This window comes from Esox lucius, chromosome 1, assembly GCF_011004845.1.
Source record: "Esox lucius isolate fEsoLuc1 chromosome 1, fEsoLuc1.pri, whole genome shotgun sequence".
NCBI classification, from domain to species: domain Eukaryota; kingdom Metazoa; phylum Chordata; class Actinopteri; order Esociformes; family Esocidae; genus Esox; species Esox lucius.
Window position 1 is genome coordinate 17,345,945 of NC_047569.1, and position 23,896 is coordinate 17,369,840.

General features: G+C 44.6%; 3 protein-coding genes across 8 annotated transcripts in view; 2 read left to right on the forward strand and 1 right to left on the reverse strand.

The window, feature by feature from the left end:
• The window catches only part of nf1a (neurofibromin 1a), a 79,643-nt gene that overhangs the window by 26,800 nt on the left and 28,947 nt on the right, over positions 1-23,896 (reverse strand). The window contains 5 exon segments of the mRNA XM_034291578.1: positions 19,644-19,754; positions 19,865-20,011; positions 21,868-22,014; positions 22,743-22,840; positions 22,963-23,121. Coding sequence (XP_034147469.1) covers positions 19,644-19,754; positions 19,865-20,011; positions 21,868-22,014; positions 22,743-22,840; positions 22,963-23,121 — 662 coding nt within the window.
• On the forward strand, positions 3,478-9,730 carry LOC105012882 (protein EVI2B). Of its 2 annotated transcripts, XM_020046469.2 has the most exons (3): positions 3,478-6,081; positions 7,320-9,019; positions 9,059-9,730. In XM_020046469.2, exons 2-3 carry the CDS (start codon positions 7,363-7,365, stop codon positions 9,166-9,168), a joined length of 1,767 nt encoding a protein of 588 aa, XP_019902028.2. In that variant the 5' UTR covers positions 3,478-6,081; positions 7,320-7,362; the 3' UTR covers positions 9,169-9,730. The 2 variants fall into 2 exon arrangements, with proteins under 2 accessions (XP_019902028.2, XP_010872353.2); XM_010874051.4 differs by having other exon boundaries at positions 3,479-6,081; positions 7,320-9,730.
• omgb (oligodendrocyte myelin glycoprotein b) lies at positions 12,817-18,993 on the forward strand. Of its 5 annotated transcripts, XM_020046476.3 has the most exons (5): positions 12,817-13,735; positions 14,031-14,110; positions 14,359-14,829; positions 16,427-16,636; positions 16,959-18,993. In XM_020046476.3, the coding sequence occupies exons 3-5, from the start codon at positions 14,816-14,818 to the stop codon at positions 17,947-17,949; spliced, it is 1,215 nt and encodes a 404-aa protein (XP_019902035.1). In that variant the 5' UTR covers positions 12,817-13,735; positions 14,031-14,110; positions 14,359-14,815; the 3' UTR covers positions 17,950-18,993. The 5 variants fall into 5 exon arrangements, with proteins under 5 accessions (XP_019902035.1, XP_019902039.1, XP_019902044.1 ...); XM_020046480.3 differs by having other exon boundaries at positions 12,817-14,114; XM_020046485.3 differs by having other exon boundaries at positions 12,817-14,110; positions 14,381-14,829.

The window sequence follows — 23,896 nt, forward strand, 5'->3', positions numbered from 1 at the left end:
TTCGGCTACCGAAATGTTGCCTCCAATGAATTGTCAAAGGAGTCACGTGACCGTGCTCGCAAGGCAGTGTGGGATACCTGGCAGCTTGAAGCTGGCGAGAGAGGGGCAGGAAAATACAGCTCCCCTCTATAATAGGCAAATTTGAGACGAATTTCGCTAGCCAGCGCTGGGCGATAGCCAATCAGAAAAGGTGTATGTTCCTCCTTTCTGCAGTACCGCTGTGAAAAGTTCCTACCATAGCCCAATATCTCACTATTCTACAACCAACATGGAGGAAAAATTCATAATTGCCGTGTCCGGATTTCCAGAGCTGTAGAATGTGTTCCTGTTCTAACGGTACATTCACACTGTTGGCGAAATATCTGATCGTCAACGCTAGCATCGCCCAGAGTGCTTCGCCTCCTGTAGCATACTTGTGGGTTTGGGCGAATTCGCCCAACAGCAGTGTATTAAGGTTTGAGCATAGCAAATTTGTATGAAGGAACGTCAGATTATTACAATGGTTAAAATTGGAATAGAAACTTATTTTAATACATTTTATATATTTCTACTCAATTCATATGCCTCATTGATGTAATTCCGGCACAACCAGCAATGCTAGCTAGCAAACTAGCTTGCTAGAATTAGGTAGCCACCAGTCAGCTAACGTTCCTAATATTGAAACCAGAAGCACCAACTATCTCGGCCACCTTTCTCCATGCTGCATGTTTTTGTTTGCTTCTCTATAGGAAAATAGCGTGCAATCGTAGAGCTCAGGGAATCCAAACACTGCAACTAAAAGCGTTAGTTACGAGGAATGTAACTCTGGTTATATGACTGGAAAAGAGCCCCCTAGAGGGGCTTTAGCTCCTAGTGGTTTACCCTGCACTGAAAACTCATTATGCAAGATGCGACAGCCAATCAGGGCACGTCTGCCCCTATATAGGACCCCTGAGCCCAGAGAACGCCCTCCCTAGATTATTCAGCATAACGGCAGGGCAACAGGTCTAGCGGGCACCGCTCCACTCATATAACCAGAGTTACATTCCCAGTAACTAACGTTATATGTCATGGAGCTCTGCCCCTAGAGGGGCTTTAGCTCCTAGTGGTTCACGGCGGAGGGAGTGAGCCAAAGATGTACTCCCTGCGGGAACACCAGTAAGCTCGCAGGGTCCAGTAAAAACCTTCCCCAAAAACCCCAAGACGAAAACATCCCCGACAGCTGACAAGGTCAGAAAGGGATGATTGAATGCGTAATGATGGAATCGCCCTTAGTGGAGGCCCATGAACAGATAGGCCAACCCAGGGAGAAAGGATGTTGAGCTCAAGCGAGAGGGAAATGTATCTGTTACACACAAGCATAACAGAAAATACCAAGAGATGAGGGGCATGAGAATCCCCAATTTTTTTTTTTATAGAAATGTGAGGTAACGCCCCAGGGAGGAGGCAAACCCACACCAGTTAATGAGTATACGGAATGGTCGTTTGGCTACATGCGCATTCAGATTTCGCAAATCCAAGATCGGCCTCACTCCTCCCATCCTCTTGGGAACCAGGAAGTAACGGGAGTAAAAGCTGTCCTGCCTGAGATCCTCCGGGACCTCGGAGATCGCTCCTTTGCTCAGCAATTCTGTTATCGCTCTGTCGGGTGATAACATTACCGTCTCCACTATCCCCGAGAAGTGGGGTGGAGCCGAGCGACACTGGACCAGATAACCCAGCCTGATCGTTCAATCGAGCCAGGCTGACATGGTACAATGCCGACGCCACTCCCAATAACGCTCTGAGAGAGGAAGAGCATGAAGTTGGTCAGGAAAAGTTTGAATTCCCTCTCTGCCCTTACCACCGCCAAGCTCGACCCAAGAGGAAGAGATGAGAAAAAACAGGTGCTGCAAATCTGGGTCTGCTGAACGAGAGCACTAGCCACTGAGCCATCCCGCTGTACAAACGACACTGCGCTCTCACCCATAGGAACCTGAGTGAGAGCGGAGCCCGGCATTTGCATACGCGGACGTTGCACCCTGAGTGGGGACGCGTTGCCAAAGAGATGCCGAGTAGGGCAGACGGGACTGGGATGATCAAAAAGAGCAGGTAGCGAGACTGCAGTGAAAGCCGGCAGCGTTACCCGGCGTTTGATCTCTTCATAGCAAGTGGGATGAGGAGCCACCACGGTTACGTCTGTAACAACAGGTGAACTCACAGGACGCTCGGTAGCCCGCCAACGGTGGGAGAGAGAGGAAACCAGCATTTGCATACGCAAACGTTTCCCTGACGGCGAGTGAATGTAAACACAATCCTGCCGGGCAGAACTCAGAGCGAACACGCTCCTGACTGGCAGGCAGTGGAAAAAGAGACGCCTCTGAAACCACTAGCCGGCGCTTATGTCTATTAGAAATGGCGGGTAGAGATGGAGGCAAACTAGGGCATGTGAAAGGTACAAGTGACTTAACAGGCTCAGACACCGCCTTAGTCTGCACAAAAGCACAACTTACGCCCGAGTAACATTTAGCTTGTTTATTGAAATGAAAAGATTGTCGGGCTGAATCTGCGACGCAGTCAGACTCAGCCCATACTCTGCTGATGGAGGAAGAGGTGGGGGCCGTGAGGGTAACGTCGCCACTCACAGCCCGCTCCACGCCTAGTCAGGACGGCCTGGGCATCTTAGTCGGCCATGGAACATCCAGTGTGGGAGCGGGTTGTCTGCACCGCACAGGAGCCGAGGCAGCAGCAGAGGCGTCGGCGGCTGAGACGTGACGGCGCTGGCGTCGTTTTGCAAAAGAGCCCGGGCGATGAGCAGAGGGTCGTGGGGCCGAGCAGGAAGAGCGGCCGCCAGAGGAAGGTGGCGAGATAACTCGTTCCGTCCATCGTCTGCTTTCTTGAAAGACGCTATGGCCGTGTGAACGGCATCGCCGAATAAGCCCGCCTGGGAGAGAGGTGCCTCGCATAGGGAGGAGAGAGACAGCCATAAATTACGGTGTCCGACCACGGCGGAAGCCACTGTGCGCACGGCTCAGACCGTCTGGGCCTGGTTAAGGTGGAGGATAGCCTTTAGATTACCCGCTACCTCTTCGACGTCACGTGACGACGGAGTAGGAGAACGGTCTAAAATATGGGAGGCCGCTGACGCGAGGAGAGCAACGTTGTTCGCCGCAGCCAGAGCCTGTGATCCCAGGACGTAAACTTTATCCCACAGCTGCCCTTGGTAGGTGGCAAGGCTGGCTTCTTCCCCGAACCGGCTTCTTCTGGTCTGGAGACAGGACGGCGCAAGCGGCGGCAAAAGATTACTTCATTTTGAGACGCTGAGCTAAAGAACGTCGACGGCAAAAATTCTCAGGCTGAAGTAAAGTAATCAGTAAGCACTCAGCAAGAATTTGCTGAATAAAAAGGGAGGGTGTTCTCTGGGCTCACGGGTCCTATATATGGGCAGGCGTGCCCTGATTGGCTGTCGCATCTTGCATAATGAGTTTTCAGTACGGCCGCAGATGCGGCCAGGGTAAACCACTAGGAGCTAAAGCCCCTCTAGGGGGCGGAGCTCCACGACATATAACTTGTAATTTTTTTCAATCTTTTTAAAAAGGACCGCTAAATATGTGGTTTAAGTTATTTTAATTGTACCAAGAGCATTTCACAACCACCTACACAAAACCCTTTGATTGGTCAGTTCCCAGCGATAGGTGCGGGTAATTTGCATAAAGTTGGAATATCGGAAATTTTTCTTCGCCTCTCACGGATCCCGCTCATCGCACAACAAGCCAATCGCTCACCACGCTTCCCTTCATTGAAATTGAGCCATCACCCCCATCGCGAATAGTGTGAATGTACCATAATACTATTACTGAGCGGGAAACACTTCATTTGGTATTATTATTAGCTAGTGAACAGAATACATCGTCATCAAATACTACACTAGCCACTGCAGCCTAGTATTTGGCCTGTACTTTCTCCTATAAAACAATTTTTATTATAAATTTGGTTTGTTTTTATTTACCTAATTATCCCTTATTCTTACCTGTGCTCATCATAATATTGCTAGCCACATAAGCTAGTTAATGTAACTTCATTCGTTGCTAAGAAAACCATAAACTTTCTCGGAACAGACAAACAAGAACAGCGAAACAAGCAAAAATGCTAAAACACCTAGTGGACACGGGCCTGTAGGCCGACAGGGTTTACGTTAGCCGGCAAATGCCGGTATCATGTGTAGTTGTGCGGCAGATGAAAATATCAACGCTCAACATGTCCAGTGGGAAATATGCCAAATGAATAAATAAAGAGATTCATTATTAAAAACCTTAATATTGTGTGACCTATATGATCAGTGGCCAAGAAAACAACAAGCTTCCGCTTGCTCTTATGGTTAGGCCCGGCCCCGGCGAAGCAGACAGAAGAAAAAACAAGCAACGGTGCAACAGAGGCCAGCAAGACCACAGAAAAGCGTAGTTACTTGAAATAGCCTAATTATTTGAAATTGCCTTCCTTACAAAGTGTGTTTCAACGTGTAATATGCAATGGGACAACGTATATCCACACACGTTAATGTGCTGGAATGTGTTGGAAATGACAGAATTCGGCTTATAATATTAGTCAAAAATGTTGCACTCGCTTGTGTTGTTTCCTTTGATTCGATCAGAGGTGATGAAAAAAAACCTGACTGAAACGTGTCTATCTATTAAATAATGTTGCGAAAATAGGCTACATTATGGTGCATTGCAAAACAATTCTAAATTAGGTTTAAACATACTGAAGTTTCAGTAAATGATCTGCACCTGTAACTTTCCGCAGAGCAGTCAAACGCTTTGACATTCTCTGACAAAATTCACATAGCAGGCTATTTGTTGAGACGTTACTAACATTGGCTTCAAAATCCCTTTTTTGGATTTGAAAAGAATTGACATCTGGCTCAAATTATTTCGATCAGGTAATTATGTAATAATTGCAACAGCCTGTAGCCTATTGCTTAGTTCGAAAAGATTTTGAAGAGTTCATTCTGCTGACCAATTCAAATAAACATTTGTTGGATCAAAGTGTTTGTGTTTTATTGCAGTTTAAATGTAGGCTATTATACGCTACTTAAAACCTATGTCCAGTAGCTGTTCTATATGGCCGGAATTCTCAAATTTTAAGTCTAGTGTAAAGTCTTGAGGTCAAGTAGTCACAGAAATAATAACTCCATTCATTTTTTACTGACCCCTACTGCTGTATGTATAGCTTTCTCCTTTCTGTAAAAAGAGCACCTTTACTTAAACACCCAACCAAAATAAATGTATTTTTTGCAACATGTGAATGAATGGCAAAGGATTAACAGAAAATAACTAAATACAATGACTACAGGGTGTTGCAAGAGTACATGTATTGCAGTGGAATAGATGCTTTCATATTAATTTATGTCACTTAGTACTGAAAAGTGACTGGAAAAAGATGCTTCACTTTGACAAAAAAACAACAACACTGAAATAACAAAACAGCTGTGTTAAAAACTATAATACTATGCAAGTCGGGGGCCTATCCAAAGTTTAATTATTTTTACAGGACATTTCTACAACTATTTTAAGTGAAAAGCATGAATACACTAAACAACTTTCCGCATTACTGTACAACTGAAACAAATAAGTGGCAGAAACAAACAAGAGGCTTTTCAAGTAACATGCAGCAGCAGAGCCACAGGTTTGCCAAGTACCCCCCATCTCTGCAGTGGCCATAGTTAGGCCTAGTTGTTGGATAAAACCTTTGTGATAACAGCCTTTAGCACTGTCTACAACAAACTACTAAGACTCAAGCCACCCACTGAATAGGGTCACTATATTGTGTGTAGGTTCAAAAGTGAAATCAATGAATGTTTAAAACACACACGGCTCCCTTTGCATCACTCTGGACAGTTTTGAGTAAAGAACAAGCGGAGTGTATTTAATCAGACTTTAGTTTCACAGCTCTCACTTCCTGTTAAGCAAGGCAAGCGAAAGTTCTGTAAACTGCCAGATTAGGGATGGGCAGCATTCTACAGTGGCTGGTTTGATGGGCTTCACGTACACACTCTATGGGGATTGGGACCACTTTCAACAGAGACCCACTAACTAATCCAGGTCTTTAAAAACTCGGAACAGGGTAAGAAATTGGATTGAATATTGTATTAGTATACAACAGAAATGGGTTCCTCTTTAATGGCGGTAGTAAATGCAACCCCTATTAGCAATATGTAAAAATCTTTTAGTTTAACCTAACTGTTTTTGAATAAAACATACATGCGCCCTTCATATTGCAAAACATCTATTAGTGCTGATTGTAGGAGCTAATGTGGGAAAGCACATGTTGAACCCACTGACAGTGTAGTGGTATATTGACATGTTCTGGAGATATAGAGAACAACTGACCAAAGTCATGTTTTATTGCATAGATAAATAAAATGTCAAAGGCTAATGCAAATCTCAGTTGTATGCCATAGTTGCTACGGCCATGAACATAATTACAGAAACTGAACATTCTGTCTAGTTGCTAACTTATTGGAAAATCAATTATAGTAAAGGTATGGAACATATTCAAGAACTGCAAATAACGATTTGTTGTGAATATCCCAATGTTTCATTTGGTGTTAGTCTATTTAATTTAAGTGAAATTATAACATCATGAGCCAAATGACTCATCACAGTTTTGTAGCCTCCATTTCAGAAAACCTGCATCTACCAAAAAAGTATATTTGGTGTACATCCTAAGAGCTCCAATGTTATCATAATGGTATGAATATGGTAGTCATTAAGCTACCACATTAGTTGTTTAAATAAGAACAAATGCATTTCAATTGAAACAAAATACCTTTTTTACACTCAAAATGCCATCCCAATACCACCATAATTCAAGAATATAAGCTGGTGGTTGTGGGATATGTGACTAAAATAGGAATAAGAATAATATGTAATTTTTGAGTGCAATGTTTTTAAAACAAGCTGTCCTGAACAAAAACCTTTGAAATACATAATAATCAAACCGGTTTGTGTTAGTAGGGGGCGCTTCTGGTAACCAGAAAAGAAATGTGCACGTTATAGAGACATTATGAATTATGTTAGGCAGTCAGTATTAACAGAAGAAATAATTGCTAATGTAAAACTGTACAGTACATTAATACATTCTTAAAAGTGAAATAAAAAAATAAGAATGTACTTATTTGCAAAACAAACAGTTGGATCACATCTACCCTTAATCTTCTATGCCTACTTGAAACTGTTTTGAGGAAGGAAATGCAATAACATTTAATTTTATAGAGAGTTTGTGAAATATTTGACTAGCCTATTTATAATAAAGAATATTTATTAAGTAATGACATAGTTGCTTTTCTTCTAACCTATCAGTCATCAGGACACAGCAGATTTCAGAGGCCAACAGGACACAGTAATGGAGGCATATCTTGCCACAGTGATTTTTCTGTGGATGCTACCACTGGGACTGAATGTCCCTGTGAAATTTACACCAAACCAACACTCTACCAACTTCAGAAGTAGTGAGCTTACTACACCCTCAGACAAAAACACTGATGGCCTAAAAGTGACGAAAGAATCCCTTACCAGTGCATCAAATGTAGGACACCATAGCACTGTAGATGAATCGCAGCACACACACAAGAGTGCACAGAACCCAGACCAAGTGTCGACAAAACACACGGTTAGCTGGTCTTCAATGCACCCACAGAACATTAGGACAAAGAGGAAAGCTGAAGAAAGACAGGATCGTCAAGCAACCACAAACAAAGACAACTCCATCATGGACATGACAACAAAAACAGAGGAAACGGCATTCACTATTGGTATCCAGCCTGTTGATAGGTCAGCTACACTCACCAGCAAGAACCAAGTAAGGTCAACAGCACCATCTCTATCTGTCATTTCTGAGTTGTCCACTAAAACGGCAGCTTCTCCAAAGAAAACCCAGGCACCAAATCAAACAGCAACGATCCAAACGAGACCTGCCCTGTCCACCCCTCTGATGTTGCAGTCCAACAGCTACACAGACATAACCCAAAACACGCAAATTGGTGTTGGATCTGAAACAACAGTCACTGCAGATGAATCCCCTTTGAACACCAGTGGGGGAACTCAGCCGTCCAGCGACCCCACCCAATACCCAGTCACAACCCGGAGATCAACAAGTTCAAGACCCACTGATCGAGTTCCGACAGACCGCTCAGAGATGCCTCGTTACGCCATTTCAACAGCCACAATCCAACCTCCCACAACAGCCATGACAAATCCTACAACCCACATGACTTCACATGCCTCATCTGAGCCTGCAAAGACCACCACCACTGCCGCAGCAAAGGTTACTGACAGTACTGCAGTCATCATTACCAGGGGTCAATCCACACCCATGGCCCCCATTACAAAACAGACTGTTGCCTTCACCACGGCAGGAAAGAGAGCACCGCCTTTGTCACCAAATGGCACAAATAGAGGGAACCATGGCATGGTGGTAGCTGTACTGATTGGCGGGGCGCTGGTTTTGATGATGGTGGGTATTGCGGTCATCTTAGTGAGGAAGCAGCGACAGCGGAAGGTGCAGCTACAGAACACATCCTGGGCCGGACCGTCCCCGTTTATGGATGGTGAATTCCAGTCTCGCATGGATAATGACCACAGCAGTGCCGTTCACCTGAGGGGCTCCAACCGGGTTTCCTTCTCCGGCTTCCTTTCTCAACGGCTATCCAAGAGGATGTCCCTCCTACAGGAGACCGACGACCAAATTCACATGGATGACCTTCCGTTAGGACTTACGTTTGGGAGGGAGTCGGTTTTGGACGACGTTAAACCAAGCAACGGTACCGCTGCTGTGGATAAAGAAAAGACCCAGACCGAAGAGACACAACCTCTAAGCAGCTCCTCAACTGCTTCTCTCTCAATATCTCCAGGGACCAATGCAACAGAGCCCACTAATGAACAACCTCCATATAGCTCCTCATCTCCCCCAACATCAGCGTCTTCAGGGACTACTGCTACAGCACCCACCGATGAAGTACAGCCTTTGGCTCCCTTACAGGATGTTGACCTGAAGCCAGATAATGCTCACCATCCCTCTCCTCCTCCACCAAATTCACCAAAAACAGTTCCTCACTCATTTCTGGAAGTTGACCTGCCCCCCACCTCAGAGCAGACCAGCCCCCCTCCACCAGAGAACACAGATCTTCCTTCCCCACCTGACGCGCCTTGAACAATCACCAAGCAGATGCCAAAACACAGGAAACCCACTCCTCCCCCTACACACAATATAGGAAACCACTTACCAAAATAGAAACCTGATGCCTATCTGATTCCTATCATTTCTTGCACATCCTCTATCTAAGCTACCTTGTGATTAAACAGTGCATCTTCCACTAGGCTTATAGACTTTGTTGGATTGTTAAAACAAAGCCATTCCATCTCACTATTTTGCCCAATGACTTGGAAGTTGACTACAAACCAGCTTTTATTTTTTTTTTACATTATGTTCATTGTTCCTTTTGTTTTATAAAAAGACAACCAAAGGACAACTGAGAAAGCTTTCTCACTGCGGGTTCTCTTCCTATTAGTTATTTATTTAATGGAACAGTAAGAGCTTTTTCTCCAGACTACTTTTATGAAATGAAACACAGTAATGGAGGGGCCAAAATATCAGCGTCATATGATAATTCCGAGAATGTGTTTATGAGGGGCAATTCAAAATGTCCAGTCACTGCACATTTAGCAAGAGTAAGCATAAAAGAACAATAAACAAGTGTACACATGTAAAACCATCCAACCACTTCAAATGGATGAATTACTTGACTCCTTAAAATTTTTTATAATAGATGGATGGAATAACTGATTATAATTGATGGAACCAGGACATGCTGGTAAAACTTTATAAGCATTGAGAGACAAATTGCTGATTTGAAATGACATGGAAGTAAGTCTGGAGTCACACAATGACTCTGGTGATCCTGTTACACAACGATCCTGCAGTTTATTTGGTTTATTTGGCATAACGTTATGATAGCTTGGTAACCCTTTCCAATTAATATGGAGAGTGTTATTCTGGTGACATGATTATTGAAAGGTGACTACACTTGGTGCTTTAAACTTTCACTATGTTTTGGAGATTACCCAGTGCATTCAAGAGGTTCATGTTTCTCCTTTACGCGCTCTATGACTTCACTCACAGTTTTTTATCTGCCAGGATCTTGGTGTAAACAGGTAACTGGTGGGAACATTGGTGTATTTTAATAAATAGACAGAAATATGTTAGCTGATGAAACCAATAAGGACAAATGTATGTATAATTGAGAGAAAGCGGTCTCGGTAAGCCAGGGCGGACAGCGTGCGAGTGACTTACTGCAGTGCAGCAGTCGCTTCCAGTCTATTTCAGAGCTGCCAGTAGAGAAGTACACTAACGGTAGAGAGCAGTCAGACCCGAGACAGCAACAGGAAAATGTCAGACATACAAATAACACCTCAGTGTATCATCTGAACAGACGCCAACACACAATAAGACGGGATATGACAACAACCACACTGCTTTCCAATGACTGCATGTGCTCATATCGGTCAGCCAATGAGAATGGTGAAATGCACATTGTTCATTAAACATACATGTACGCAATAAATCCACCTAGAATGAAGTGAATTTGTGTATTACATCTTGCCTCATACACTGAGGCAGACTGGAGGGCCGACAGCAGGCTATATTTCACAGTGCTGGATAGTGATTGAGGAGTACGTCGCCCCCCACCACCACAGACTAGATGCCAGGCACGGCACCCGCTTTATCCCACCCTATAAAGGACGTCACCTGGAAGACACAGCCATCATAAATCCAAAACCCTCGTCGTTCCTTCCCTCTTGCCGTCATCCCCACTACACTAATTCTACCAGAACCGTTCATCAGCCGGGGACAATGTTTCTATTGAGAAATTATTTCAGAGTTCCCTGTGTTGATACTGCGGCAGAAAAGCACACAGAAGTTAACAGAGTCAGAGGGGAAGCAGCACAAGAAGTAGCTAAAGTTGAGCAAGACTGAGCGACTATTTTAAGTCCTGTTTCACACTTACTCATGTCACCTCTGCTGTTCCAGTCTGACGTGGTCTGCAAAGCAACAACTTTGTTTCATACCAATCCTACTGGGGGGGGGGGGGGGGGGGGGGGGGGGAAGGGGGGGGCTCCTGCAACAAACACAATCCATGCCTTGTTCATCTAATCGCAGAGACACCTATTCCACTGTCTTAACAAGCTATTGTAATTGTATTTCATTTAGCATGGCAATAAATACAGAGTCTGTCTGTTGCTTGTTCCCTGAAAATGTTTTTTTCCCTTCACCCTCAAGTAGGTTAAAGTGTGAAACTTTATAAAGAAACCTTTTCCCTGCTGTTTGTGAATGCAATTATATGTTCCTTTTTAATGCATTGCTCATAACTTTCAACATGAAAGAAATAGAGCGATTTACATTTCCGAATTTAATGATCTGAGGAGAGTACAACATTTTTTTTTTGCCCACACACAAGCTCCTACAGCTTATTGTTTTTCAAGCAAGAACTAACGCAGCTGTGATTGGTGTTGCCATGCAGTTTCCCTCTTTTCATTGGTCTCGTGTTGCCATGCTAGCTCCAGCCACTGCACTATGGAGGGTCTTTCTTACTGGCGTTCATTTGCAGACATCTGTCTGGAGAGTTGTGCATGGGCCCCAGATTTTATGCTCTCTGTCACCTCTGCACGTTAAAATGGCCAGCATGACCCCAAGCACTTTCACGGGCTGATCGGGCTTCCCAACAGCTGATAGGACGTCACTCTTTCTGTAACCTCAATGTGAGGAATGTGTTATGTTGGATGATATAATATATCACTATATCACTTCCTTGTTAATCTTCAGTTCACAGAATGAGACTGGTCTGCATTGTCTCCTGGTCCACCCCAACCCAACTTTTGGCAACACACCGGTGCCACCGCTCTGGTATTGCATCACAGTTATTTGTCAGTTACCGGTGGTTTTTCACGACCACGACTGATCGTTGTGGAAAAAGTTTCTCAACCACCTTTCAGACACTCCTGTTCTACTGCATGGCTGTGCCTCAGAGGTTCATTGAGCTACAGACTTGTGTGGCAACTAAAACATTCTCTTAAAAACAAATCAACCTTCATATGAAAGCAAATACTGGGACGTAGGTTTCACCGTCATCCATTTGGGGATTTAATTGATTTTATGCCAGTTACAGAAATTACACAGGTACAGAAATGACAAATCATTGGTATCAGCTGATTGAGTTAAGATTGTGTTAATATCTGTGTAACTAAGATTTAAAGCCAGCAGTTGTTTTACAGTGATTGCAAATTTGAATTACATTAATTCAGATACACGGTATAACAGAGACCTCACCCAGTACCAAAAAGCTTCAGATCCAGTATTTTCTGTCAAAATATCACGAAACAGGCTACCTGAACACCAGTGTGCAAAAAGACTAATCCCATGCTCACTGCCAGAAAAAAACAGCCAGCTGAAACAATGTTGTAATACGCCAAGTTCACTATAAGGAGAACTCAAATCAGACAAACACAGGCAGACAGGCAGAGGAGCGATATCCTGTAGACACTGCAATGCGTAGCAAATGTGATTTATAGAGGATATGTATTATAAATCATCAGAATATATTAAACGTAGAACAGTATTGTAATCTTAGCCATGCTATTTATCATGTACCCATTTATTACACAACGTGAATTAAATGTATTTGCTCATTTGATGCAATTCTCAAACTCAATTACTTCAGTCAATTCACTTATTAAAATTGCTTGCCTATACATTTAAATTAATTTATTACATAGTTGGAGTCAGATAATGTTTTTATAGACCTTCCCAATTATTTTGCAGTCTTACACAGGTCACATGAAGTCGACACCTACATGAAATATTACTGTACTATGGCATTTGGTGCCCCCTTGTGAGATTACAACCAGATTCACAGTAAATTAATCGGAAAGCAAGAACAATTAATCTTGGATTCAAAACAAATACATGAGGAATATTATGCAGGCATCCAAACTTAATGAGTCATGGCAAATCATGTGAATGGATGGTCTTATGCATTACATATGGTGGTTGGCTTGGACAATGTATGGAGGCAAGTAACCCCTGACGTAGCCAGCAGGAGTGGCGCAACTCGTGACAGCTTCAGTGCAGAAATAAATATGAAGTGGTTACTTAAATGGGCCATATGTACGATGGCATCATGTGACACCCAAGGGAACTATCGTTCCAGATCAAAATACAAACACTTTTCATTTGCAAAATATTTTAATAATACTCTATATAATAGCTTGCAACTGAAAGGAACGAATGAAAGTGAAAAGGTATAGACTTGATTGTATGTGGTTATGGAACATTAAAGAGAGTCACGCTGCATAATCTTTTAACTGTTTTAAAGGCGTCACTGTTTTGTTTTTATAGCATGTTGGAATCAGAGGGAATTTGTGCCGTGGAGACAAAGGTGAAAGGTAGACAGGTTCTGAACTCAAACGCGCCTGGAGCGTTACCACACCAAAATATGGCCACCAGAGGTACAACAGTCTCCAGTCACTGTGCGCCACGGCCCCAGCCACGGCCCCAGCCACGGCCCCAGCCACGGCCCCAGCCACGGCCCCAGCCACGGCCCCAGCCACGGCCCCAGCCACGGCCCCAGCCACGGCTCAGTACAGAGCAACAGGACGTTCTCAGCAAGCCTGCTGAAGGGACCCAATCCAGGAGGACGTTATGACAGGAGTGACACGCAGAGGTAACGCAGCTAACTGGCTGACAACGATGAGGGGGGACCAGTCATTGCAGGTGCCAGACGTGACGTGCGACAGCCTGGCTGTCAGAGGGCAGTGTGTGTGTGTGTGTGTGTGTGTGTGTTACGCATCCCATACACATTCAGTTAGAACAATGTCACCCTGCCAACTAGCAGCAGCCGCGGGCTTGTAGTGACCGTAATGAAAACAACTACAACGAATGAAGGTTTCAGTTGCGTTTGTGCGTTTCTTTTGTGTGTGCGTTTGTGCGTTTCTTTTGTCTGTGCGTTTGTGTGACAGATGGGAGGGAAGGTGACGGAACATTACTGGAAGGATGAGATGAGTTGATCGGACGAGTGACCGGCCTGAACAGCCCACTAGTTAGTATGTATGAATGTGGAGGGAATAGAGGGGGAGGGATAATGGAGAGAGAAGTGCTTTTGTCGAGTGGGCTGGATCCTGATTGTAAAAAGATTGGAGTCAGCACAGATGCACCCCTCCCTCACCCTGTCCTCACCCCTCATAATCAGCAGAGAGGGCCTGTACCGTGCTGCAATTCTCCGTTCGTCCCTCCCTCCCACCCTCACTCACTCACTCACTCCTCCTCCTCCTCCTCTTCCTCTCTCAGACTGCTCTTTCCTTGAGTGCAGTGCGCATCAGGAACCTGCAGAGGAGTGCTGGAGGGTGACTGGGGGAACCCTGCTTTGGCATGCCAGGAATACGCCACAACCCAGGACACAGGGAGAGCGCTGGCCCAGCACTGACCACAGCCAACCAGGCAGAGGCAGAGGGGAGGGGGGGAGGAGGAGGAAAGAAGCCCTCCTTCACCAGGGAAGAAAAAACCAAGGGAGAAAGAAAGAAAGCAGAGTGCGAGCGAGGGAAGGTGAGAAGGAGCAGAGTGAGGCAGAATTAGAGGAAAATAAGAACGGGTGCATTAGGCAATAAGGCCAGTTAACTCGCCCAGATTTTGACAATCACTCCCTCCCTGCTGCTGGGGGGGGGAGGGGGGAAGAGCGAGCGAGCGAGGGCTGGCCGAGGGAAGGGGAGAGAAGGAAACCAGCGACTAGAGATGACGGACTGAAGCAATGGAGAGGATTAGGTGAGTGACTTATGGCAGGGCGAGAAATGGTAGGACAGACGTGTGTTCATGCTAACACACACATCACACACACACACACACACACACACACACACATCACACACACTATCCGCTGCACATAGAGGTGCTCAATGTGTCCTGAACTACATTAGCTCAGTGGACTGCAGCAGGGTGATTATCAGTGTCTGGCTTCTTATTAGAGACCTACTGTGTACTGCTCTCTCTAACCGCACTCAGATCTCCATTAGACAGTACAGCTATTCACGGAGACCATTATGATCGGCTAACTGGAGGTAATTACAAAATGCAGTTTTTTAAGCAGTTATATATGTTACCCATGGTCTTCAAAATTTTAGTTATTCTGATGGCTTTTTAAAAAGCATTTTAAAATGGGTATAGTTTGTAATAGAATTATAGTTACAGCATGCAAGAACCTAAAGAAGTTTCGAGAGGGCTCAGCTTACGGTTTAATATTATTAACCTGCGACACAAATGTGTTTGCAAGCTCTTAATACAATGGCACACTGATGCACACACACACCAGCTGTCCTCCAGATCACTTATGGCAGAAGACACGGTGAAAACAGGACAGGACGCATGCCACTGTGCATGCATGTGTACATCGGATGAAGAGATGTGTGTCACCCTAAATGAATTCAGCCGGCTCTCACTGCAGTATTTCCGAGCTCCTACTGGCTGGCAATGCTTCAAGCCTGCCAACACACAGACTGACTGGGGCCCTTGTAAAGTGCATCAGAGGCCATTAGATCTATCTGGCTGACCCTCACCCAGGACTGTTAGGGGTTACCTAGCATTGCCGTGGTTAGCTAGCATTACCGTTTCGTACTGTCAAAATGCTGTCCACGAAGTTGCATGAGAACTGGGGATGAGGGGAAGAGCCAAGGGGAGTCTAGTTCGGTCCACCTACTAATTGAATGGTCACATTACATATTAAGGATGATAGATTGTTCCCAATCATGACTTTCTTTCAGAACAACAGTGTGGGGTATTTTAATGTTTTGTCCATGATTGTACTCATTTTGGCAAACAAAATTTTGTTGCAAACCTTTCTTGAACAGGAGCAAACGAAGGACAACAGAACAGGGATGAATTTACCTGAAATTTGTGAAATTGAAAAACTGTTTCAGTATTTCCCAGTTTGCTTTTGTTAAAGAAATGTTTTGAAACTAGAAGGTTTTGTTTGGTGTTTTGTTCATCACTTGCCAATTTGGGTGGCTTTTGCTATGCATCAATGGGTATCTTAAAACTGCAGCAGCTCAAAACAAGATAAATCCTACAGAGATTCAATTTAAAGAGGTGGGCTGGGGGGACTTGTTTTACTGCAGATGTAATACTCCCACTACTGTTGTCTAAAAAAATATGTTGTATACACTAACTGTACTCAAGTGTTAGTAATTTCAGCTTGAAATAGCTAGCCAAGCTAAAAAGCTATTGTTGCGAATGTCAATATTCTGCAGAAGAACAAGAATGAGCAAAGGTCTCAGTGTTTATCTATATCAATAGTGAGAGCAAGTAGATGCAGATAAACATCCTGGAATCCGGTTTCTCTTGTCACTGTGTCCCATCTCCCACTCAGAGCCCTCATCACAGCCCCCAGAACCCCACTGGCCTGCCTACTCCTGCTGCTTCTGTCGGGGGTCCTGGGGGGGCTGGTCCTGTCCATTTGCCCGTCAGTGTGCTCCTGCAGCCGGGGCCACCGTGTGGTGGACTGCTCCTCACGCCACCTCACACACCTGCCACCTGGCCTGCAGCACAACATCCGCTTCCTCAACCTCTCACACAACAGGTAGGAAGACAACTTCTTCATCGCCAGCTCATGTTTTATCCTTTTTCATGTTTCATTATCTTCTTCAGAAGTTTCATCATCATCTTCTTCGGCTCTAAGACCGACCAAAATAGGGGAATGCTTCGAGTTGCAGTTACAGCATTTGCTGTATAACCAATCGATAAAACTATAGCAATTCACATTTGGTCACCCTACGTGTTTCGATTTAATCCAACAGGTTGACAGGGCATTTCTATTTAACCAGTTCTGCTTCTGGTTATGTCTAATTTTTTGTGTAGTGTCACATTTTCTAAGATTAAAACCTGCCCTTTTCTTCTGAAAGTCTTGGTGGTCTGGACGGCCAGCTGAGCCACTATGCCCACCTACGCACCCTGGACCTGTCCTACAATCTCCTGGGTCGCTTTCCTTCCGGCCTGCCCAGGGCCCTGTGGGACATCCGGGCTGCCGGCAACCAGCTCAAAGCCCTGGACAAGAACGACACGGCCTACCACTGGAACCTGCGGGTCCTGGACCTGTCAGCCAACGAGCTGGAGAGGGTGGTCTTAATCAACAACACTCTGCCCAGCCTACACGCCCTCAACCTGAGTCATAACCGGTTCTGGACTGTGCCCACCAACATGCCTTACAATCTGGAGGTGGCGGATTTGTCCCACAACTACCTGGTGCAGATCCTCCCAGGTTCATTGGACCGGCTGCCCAGGCTGAGGAGGTTCTACCTGCATGCCAATCGCTTCTCCTGGGTGCCGGAGGGGGTGTTCGACCGGCTGGAGGGCCTGGAGCTGTTGACGCTTGGGGATAACCCTTGGGCTTGTGAGGAGGAGGAGAACATCACAAGGCTCTTGCGCTGGGCCGAAGACACCAGAGCCACCGTTTTGGGCTGCCCCTGTTACACCAGGCCAACGTGCGGGCAGGCCCAGCTGGCCACTCCAGGGGGAGGGTGGCACTTTGCCTCGTACACAGAGCCTCCGCTGGGGGCTGATTCCAGAGAGATAGGGCGCGGTGGCCCCCCACCAGCCAGGTCTTCTGTGGTTACGTCTGGGTACCTGGCTAAGTCGGCCTTGCTGGAACCAGGGAGCCACGGAGAAAGGGGGGCAGTCACCAACTCGGGGGACCAGACAATTTTTGTGTTCACATCCACCCCAACGCACAGGCGCTCCACAAGCACAACGGGACTCCCGCGCTCCGCTGCCAAGAAGCCCCAACCAGGAAGCACGAGGAGCGTAGGCCATGGGCTTCACACACAGATCCCGTGCTCGGCTGTCGCCGTGAACCTTTTAGTGACGGTGGCTGCCTTTAAAAGCCTTCTGAACTGAGCTGGGACTGTTCGAAACTGGAGCCAAGTGTTGAGTGATATGGAGACGGCCTAATTGTTTATGTACAAGCCTAAATGTTTAAGGAGGGTTTGGCTTCAGTTTTCACAAAAAAAACTTGACTGTTACTGCCTAAAAAATGAATATCACATGTATTCTCTCTCCTTTTATGAGACTTCTGACCACTTCAGAATATAGTTGTACGGCTGTATCTTTCTGCTATACACATGATATCTAGACCAATGTATGTACACATACAAGAGTATTAATTCTCTATTGGTGTGGAAACATGAATGCTCTTCTCTACTCTCTCTAGTCCATACTGCTTCTCTGTTCTGTTGACAGATGCTGCTGCTGCATTTCATGGTTTGTATGGTATAAATAATGTAAAAAAAATATATGGAATGCATTTACTTTGTGTGGTTTGGATGAATGTTAGATATTACTCATCTTTAAATAGTTATAGAGTTCCTGGCAGATTAGGGTTAGGTTCAGGCTTCTTTCAAATTGATTTAAAAAACAATTAACAGCAAATTGGACAACTATAAACTAGCAGATTGGGTATCATTGAGATTAAATATTAAATCAACAATCTCGAGTAGGCCATTTTGAAAGCATTTAAATGCATCAGGAATATATCACTTGGTCAGCAACGCAAAGCTGTGTGACTTATGCTTGGGATTATATAGCCAGAAAGATAACTTGTAAATGAATAACTGTCATGCATAGTTCTGCATTAACTTGAGGATGGGTCATTCATCACAACAGATGAGATACATTTTCAGAAGACGAAGGAACAGGAGAATGGTTTGTGAAGCAGCGATTCATAACGTTTGAATCGATTCTCTGACTAAATATATGAAATGAGGTTGAGGTCCTTCAGATGCACTCGGATGTTAAACATTTAAATCGAGGGCCAATGTGTATAAATTGTTACATTGCTAAAAGACAGACAGATAACAAACCAATGCAAAACACAGCTCATCTCTGAAACCCACTCATTTTACATTGAATGCACAATAATGATTCAAGAGTTTGTGGTAATAGCTGTAAGCAGTCTTAATAACAAATGAAACCAAGCGATTCTCCTCCTGGGTATTGAAATCATCACACATTACTGACCGATTAAAAAGGTGAGCCGCTCCCCGACAATATCTGCCTGACTCATTTCTTCTGAGTGGTGGTATGACTCCTTCAGCAGCCGACACCCCCAGAACAGGGTAGAGCAGGCCTCCTGTTCAACTCCGCTGGCAATATTAGGCTAAGATATGTAGCCCCCTAGAGCCTGCTGCAGGTGACTAAAGTGCCAAGTCAATGGACCTGCCATGGTCTTCCAGATGGAACATTCCAAGCCAGCAAAAGCCCAATCCCTCCCCAGGCCGTCCAAATCGTAGCAATGGTTACAGGAGTTAACGTGTTATATGGAAGACAGAAATAATGGATGCATTCAGAGGCACTATGTAATCTATGCAAAGTGGATGGGACTTCCAGATTCATACGCTGATTCTTCCCGGTGAGAAATGGACTGTTCCCTAACTGAGATGGCTTCAAAACCGTTACCCATACCAGCACAGATGCCACAACACACAGTTGAGACATCCTCTAAGGTCAGCACAATCGGTCACCGCACGGATAGTGAAACACACAAGTATAACCATAATACTACTTCCACTGGAACACAATTTGCCAGGACTTACCTGCGAGCGACATAGTAGAAGACAGGGGTGCCATTCTTCGAAGTGCCAGCCTGATAGAAGATGTTCAGGGTCTTCAGAGCTTTAAATTCCTCTTTTTCGTGGACCTGGTGCCTAATAATCAGGGACAAATGGGCAATGAAATGCCTCGTATTCTACTGCACTCGGTGTCATGGTTTGCTGGTCCCTCTGAATATTTGACACTAATACAGGAGAACAGTTACCTGGTCATGAACTCCTCAAACTTGGAGCTGGTGAGGTTGAGGCTGGACCAGTGGGTGTCAGCCACAGGTTTGTGTTCAGGGGGACCCAGATAAGCCAGGAGTGTGGCCATCTTGTCAAATGGCCTCCTGCCCACAGCCTTGTGGTCCCTACAGAGGGACAGGGACTGTCAGCTTTCACACTGTAATATACACTTGTGGCTAAAACTATTGTCACCCTTGCACTTGATTCAAATAACGCAACATTATGCCTAGAAAACTGTTGAACTGAATCCTTTCAGCATCCATAGATGTATTTATTTGGTTTGCAGCTGAAAAAAACTGCAAAGACATGGAACGGAAAATTCTATTTTACCTTTGAAATATGATATTAAAGTAGGATTGTCCCTTATTTTGGAACTGAAGCAACCTGTGGTTGCTGAGTTGTAGGCTCTCCAAAATGAAAATCACTAATTCAACCAGCTTGAATAGAGAACAGGACTCATTCTCCAAATTGGTGTTATTGTATGTACTGCAATAAGCTTGAAAAAAGCCAAGCATGGCCAATCAGGGCTACAGTCCATCTCTAAAGACCTTGATGCCCCTGTTTCAGTGTATGCAATGTTATAAGACGGTCAAGGCCCATGCCACTGTAGCCAACATACCTGGATGTGGCCACAAGATAAGTTGCAACAAAGTATTATTCCAACATTGGAGAAAGCAGCTTGATCAACCGTGTGGTGGAAATTCAGAGAGAGAGAGAGAGAGAGAGAGAGAGAGAACTATTACAGGCAGGCAAGACTATTATAGTTACTACACTTGCAAGCGGAGAGATTCCGTTTTTTTTTCAGTTCCAAACTAATACAAACTCTGAGGGGCAGCCCAGGAACATCCCATTAGATGGATAACATGTTCACCCTCACAAGAGCTGGGTCTAACCGGTTCCCTGCATACCAATCACACAGCAGGCCCGTCTCCCCAGCCCATGGTCATAAGATGAACAGACAGTGATAGGTTACAATGACATTACGTTGATTCTCTACTCCTTTATAACACTCAACCCGTCTACAGAGTGCATTTCACACTCTCAGTACTTTTCCACTCTATCAAGTGTTCATCATAAACCCAGCAAGCAACCTTGTACATCAATTATTTCAAGACTATCCACAGAAACAGATTAACCCAGTACATTTCTATAACAACTGCTACACAGATTCAAGCTGCCGTTCAGTTACAGTTTCAAGTATGTCAAGTTTCAATTTGGACCATCTGTCACCAACTCAATGAAAGGGGGTTGTATGATAGGAGCGATATTGCTGAGAGAAAGTGACATAAGAACTCATAAATACAATTTGCCAAAACAAACCTCAACATACCACCATCGCTTGTTGACAACTTTTTGGAAAAGCTCACAATCCCCACGTTCACAGAAAACAAAATGATGTTCTTTGACTTCAAAAGGTAAAGAACACCTTCCCTACAGTCAAACATGGAGGTTCAGTGATGTTACAGGGTTGCTTTACTGCTTCTGGTTCTGGGTGCCTTGACTCTGCACATGGCATTATGAAATTAGGAGGTACAGTAATATTAACACTGAAATAAAGAACTGATTAAATACATTGGCGAATTTCAACTAATTTTTCAGTTATTTGAAGGAACTGTATTAATATCAGGATGGCTTGTGAGAACCGATTTCATTATACTTTTGTGCATAAAACATCATATTTAGACTTTGTTAGAATTAAAATTAGGTTTAGGGTTGCAAGGTTAGGCAAGAGGTTAGTTTGAGGGAGAATATGATTAAGAATGTCTTTGTCCACAGAAGGTTCTAATACAGTAGGTATAATAAAACCAGCCTTTACTATACTTGGGAGAACAAAACATACTTTCAATGATAGTAAATCACTGAGCATCAAGCTTTTTTGCAAGTCCCTTTAAGGATAAAAAGGTTATGTTTCAGTTAGCGTTTAGATCAGTGATGAGGATAGGATCAGGTTTTGGGGTTAAGATAAGCTGTGTATCCTGACCTGTTGCTGGAGAGGTAGTGGCCGATCCTCTCCTGGTTGTTCCAGAGCAGCCGGTGAAGGGCCAAAACGTTGCCATCGCTGATGAAGGACAGGCTGTGGTAGACTGAGTCACTGGGAGGAGAGTCAGACGCGATGTCCAAGAAGAACCTAAAGGACAAAACGGATTGGATCGGACTTCGCGGTCTATATTTGAAGAGTGTTTGTTGTAGTCTTAAAAACAGTTTATAACAGGATATGAAGGACTTCTTCAGAGCGCTAAATATATAAGAACTTATATAAAAAACGGGCTATCCTATTTTTGAGAGGCCTTCCCAATTGCATTATGCACTGACATTGTAATATGTCACTAAGATGAGCATTGTCTGGAAAAATAAACTGGCTGCAACAGTAGATCTTCCTGACTTAGACTAATAATGGCTGATCCTCGAGTTCCCTACAGTAGAGAAAGTATTGCCATTTGAAAGGTAGACATTTTGTTTCATAAAAGACTCATTCAATTCTTTCAAAATGAAGAAGCGAGCAAAAACCTGGAATGGAACTCTTTATTTGAAAAACCAAATTGAAGCCACCTTTCAACGCTCAAACCAACAGCATATACCCAACGGACAAACACAATGGACTTGGGCAAAGCTCCAACAAGGCTTTAGGCCTTTTCTGCATTCTGTGTGTTATAAATATCACCAACTACAGAAACCAGATTCATAGATAGTTTTTTACTGGCCCATGTGGACCACTGTCAGGGATGATCAACTGGTCCAGAGGTTTTCCAGAACCTTCCTGAACCAGCACCTGCTTCATCCGCTTTCAGTGGGGCTCTTATGTCAATTAAGCTACCAATTAAAAGCTTTACTGGTATTAAAATCCTTTCAACTTACCGCTTGGCAGCATCAAAGTTGCTTTTCACAAAGTCATTAAAAGGCCTCATGTGCTCCTCTTTAGTAAACAAAACATGGTTGGCAATGCTCTGGAGGATCTGAAGAGAGGAAAAATAAAAAACTAATATTTTCAGAACATATTTCATTAAACACTTTCTGTCAAAGGAAATCTAGAAGCATTGTCAGATGGTATTTATTTGACATAGATCCCACACCATACCTTGGACATAAGCTTCAAGCCTCTCTCTATCCTCGGTGGGGGCTTCTTATCCAGGATGCCTGCCTCGTAAGGTGACACTATGGCGGGGTTGATGAAGCGCAGAAACATGGCACTGCCCACCGCCCCTATACTGTTCTGGGGGAAACGCTGGCTCACCACCTGGGAGAATAGGAGGTAGACCGGGGATGGAGAAGAGGATAACAAGGGGGGAGGAAGGAGAACAAGGGGGGGTGGGGACAGAGGAGACAAAACAACAGGATGAAGTTAAAGAAATTCTTTAACAACATTACAGAACAGACAAGATCCAACGCCTTTCTCAAAGACAGAAAGACCGACCAACAGATACACAGAGTAAGAGACATATAGACTGAGAGCGAGAGACAGAGAAATAGTATAAGCGCAAAAAAGGATAATGGAAAATAGAATGAAGTGAAGAGAGATCTAGAAACTACTTCACCTACTTCAAATTATTCATCACCCTAAAATCCAACAGTTACCACACACCAGAGCAGCAACACGACCCATCAGTTACCACACACCAGAGCAGCAACACGACCCATCAGTTACCACACACCAGAGCAGCAACACGACCCATCAGTTACCACACACCAGAGCAGCAACACGACCCATCAGTTACCACACACCAGAGCAGCAACACGACCCATCAGTTACCACACACCAGAGCAGCAACACGACCCATCAGTTACCACACACCAGAGCAGCAACACGACCCATCAGTTACCACACACCAGAGCAGCAACACGACCCAACAGTTACCCCACACCAGAGCAGCAACACGACCCAACAGTTACCCCACACCAGAGCAGCAACACGACCCAACAGTTACCCCACACCAGAGCAGCAACACGACCCATCAGTTACCACACACCAGAGCAGCAACACGACCCAACAGTTACCCCACACCAGAGCAGCA

Coding starts and splice junctions, on each gene's coding strand:
- LOC105012882 (XM_010874051.4), top strand. CDS start 7,363: ATGGAGGCATATCTTGCCACAGTGATTTTTCTGTGGATGCTACCACTG.
- omgb (XM_020046480.3), top strand. Junction 16,637..16,958: donor CTCAACCTCTCACACAACAG/GTAGGAAGACAA, acceptor TTCTTCTGAAAG/TCTTGGTGGTCTGGACGGCC.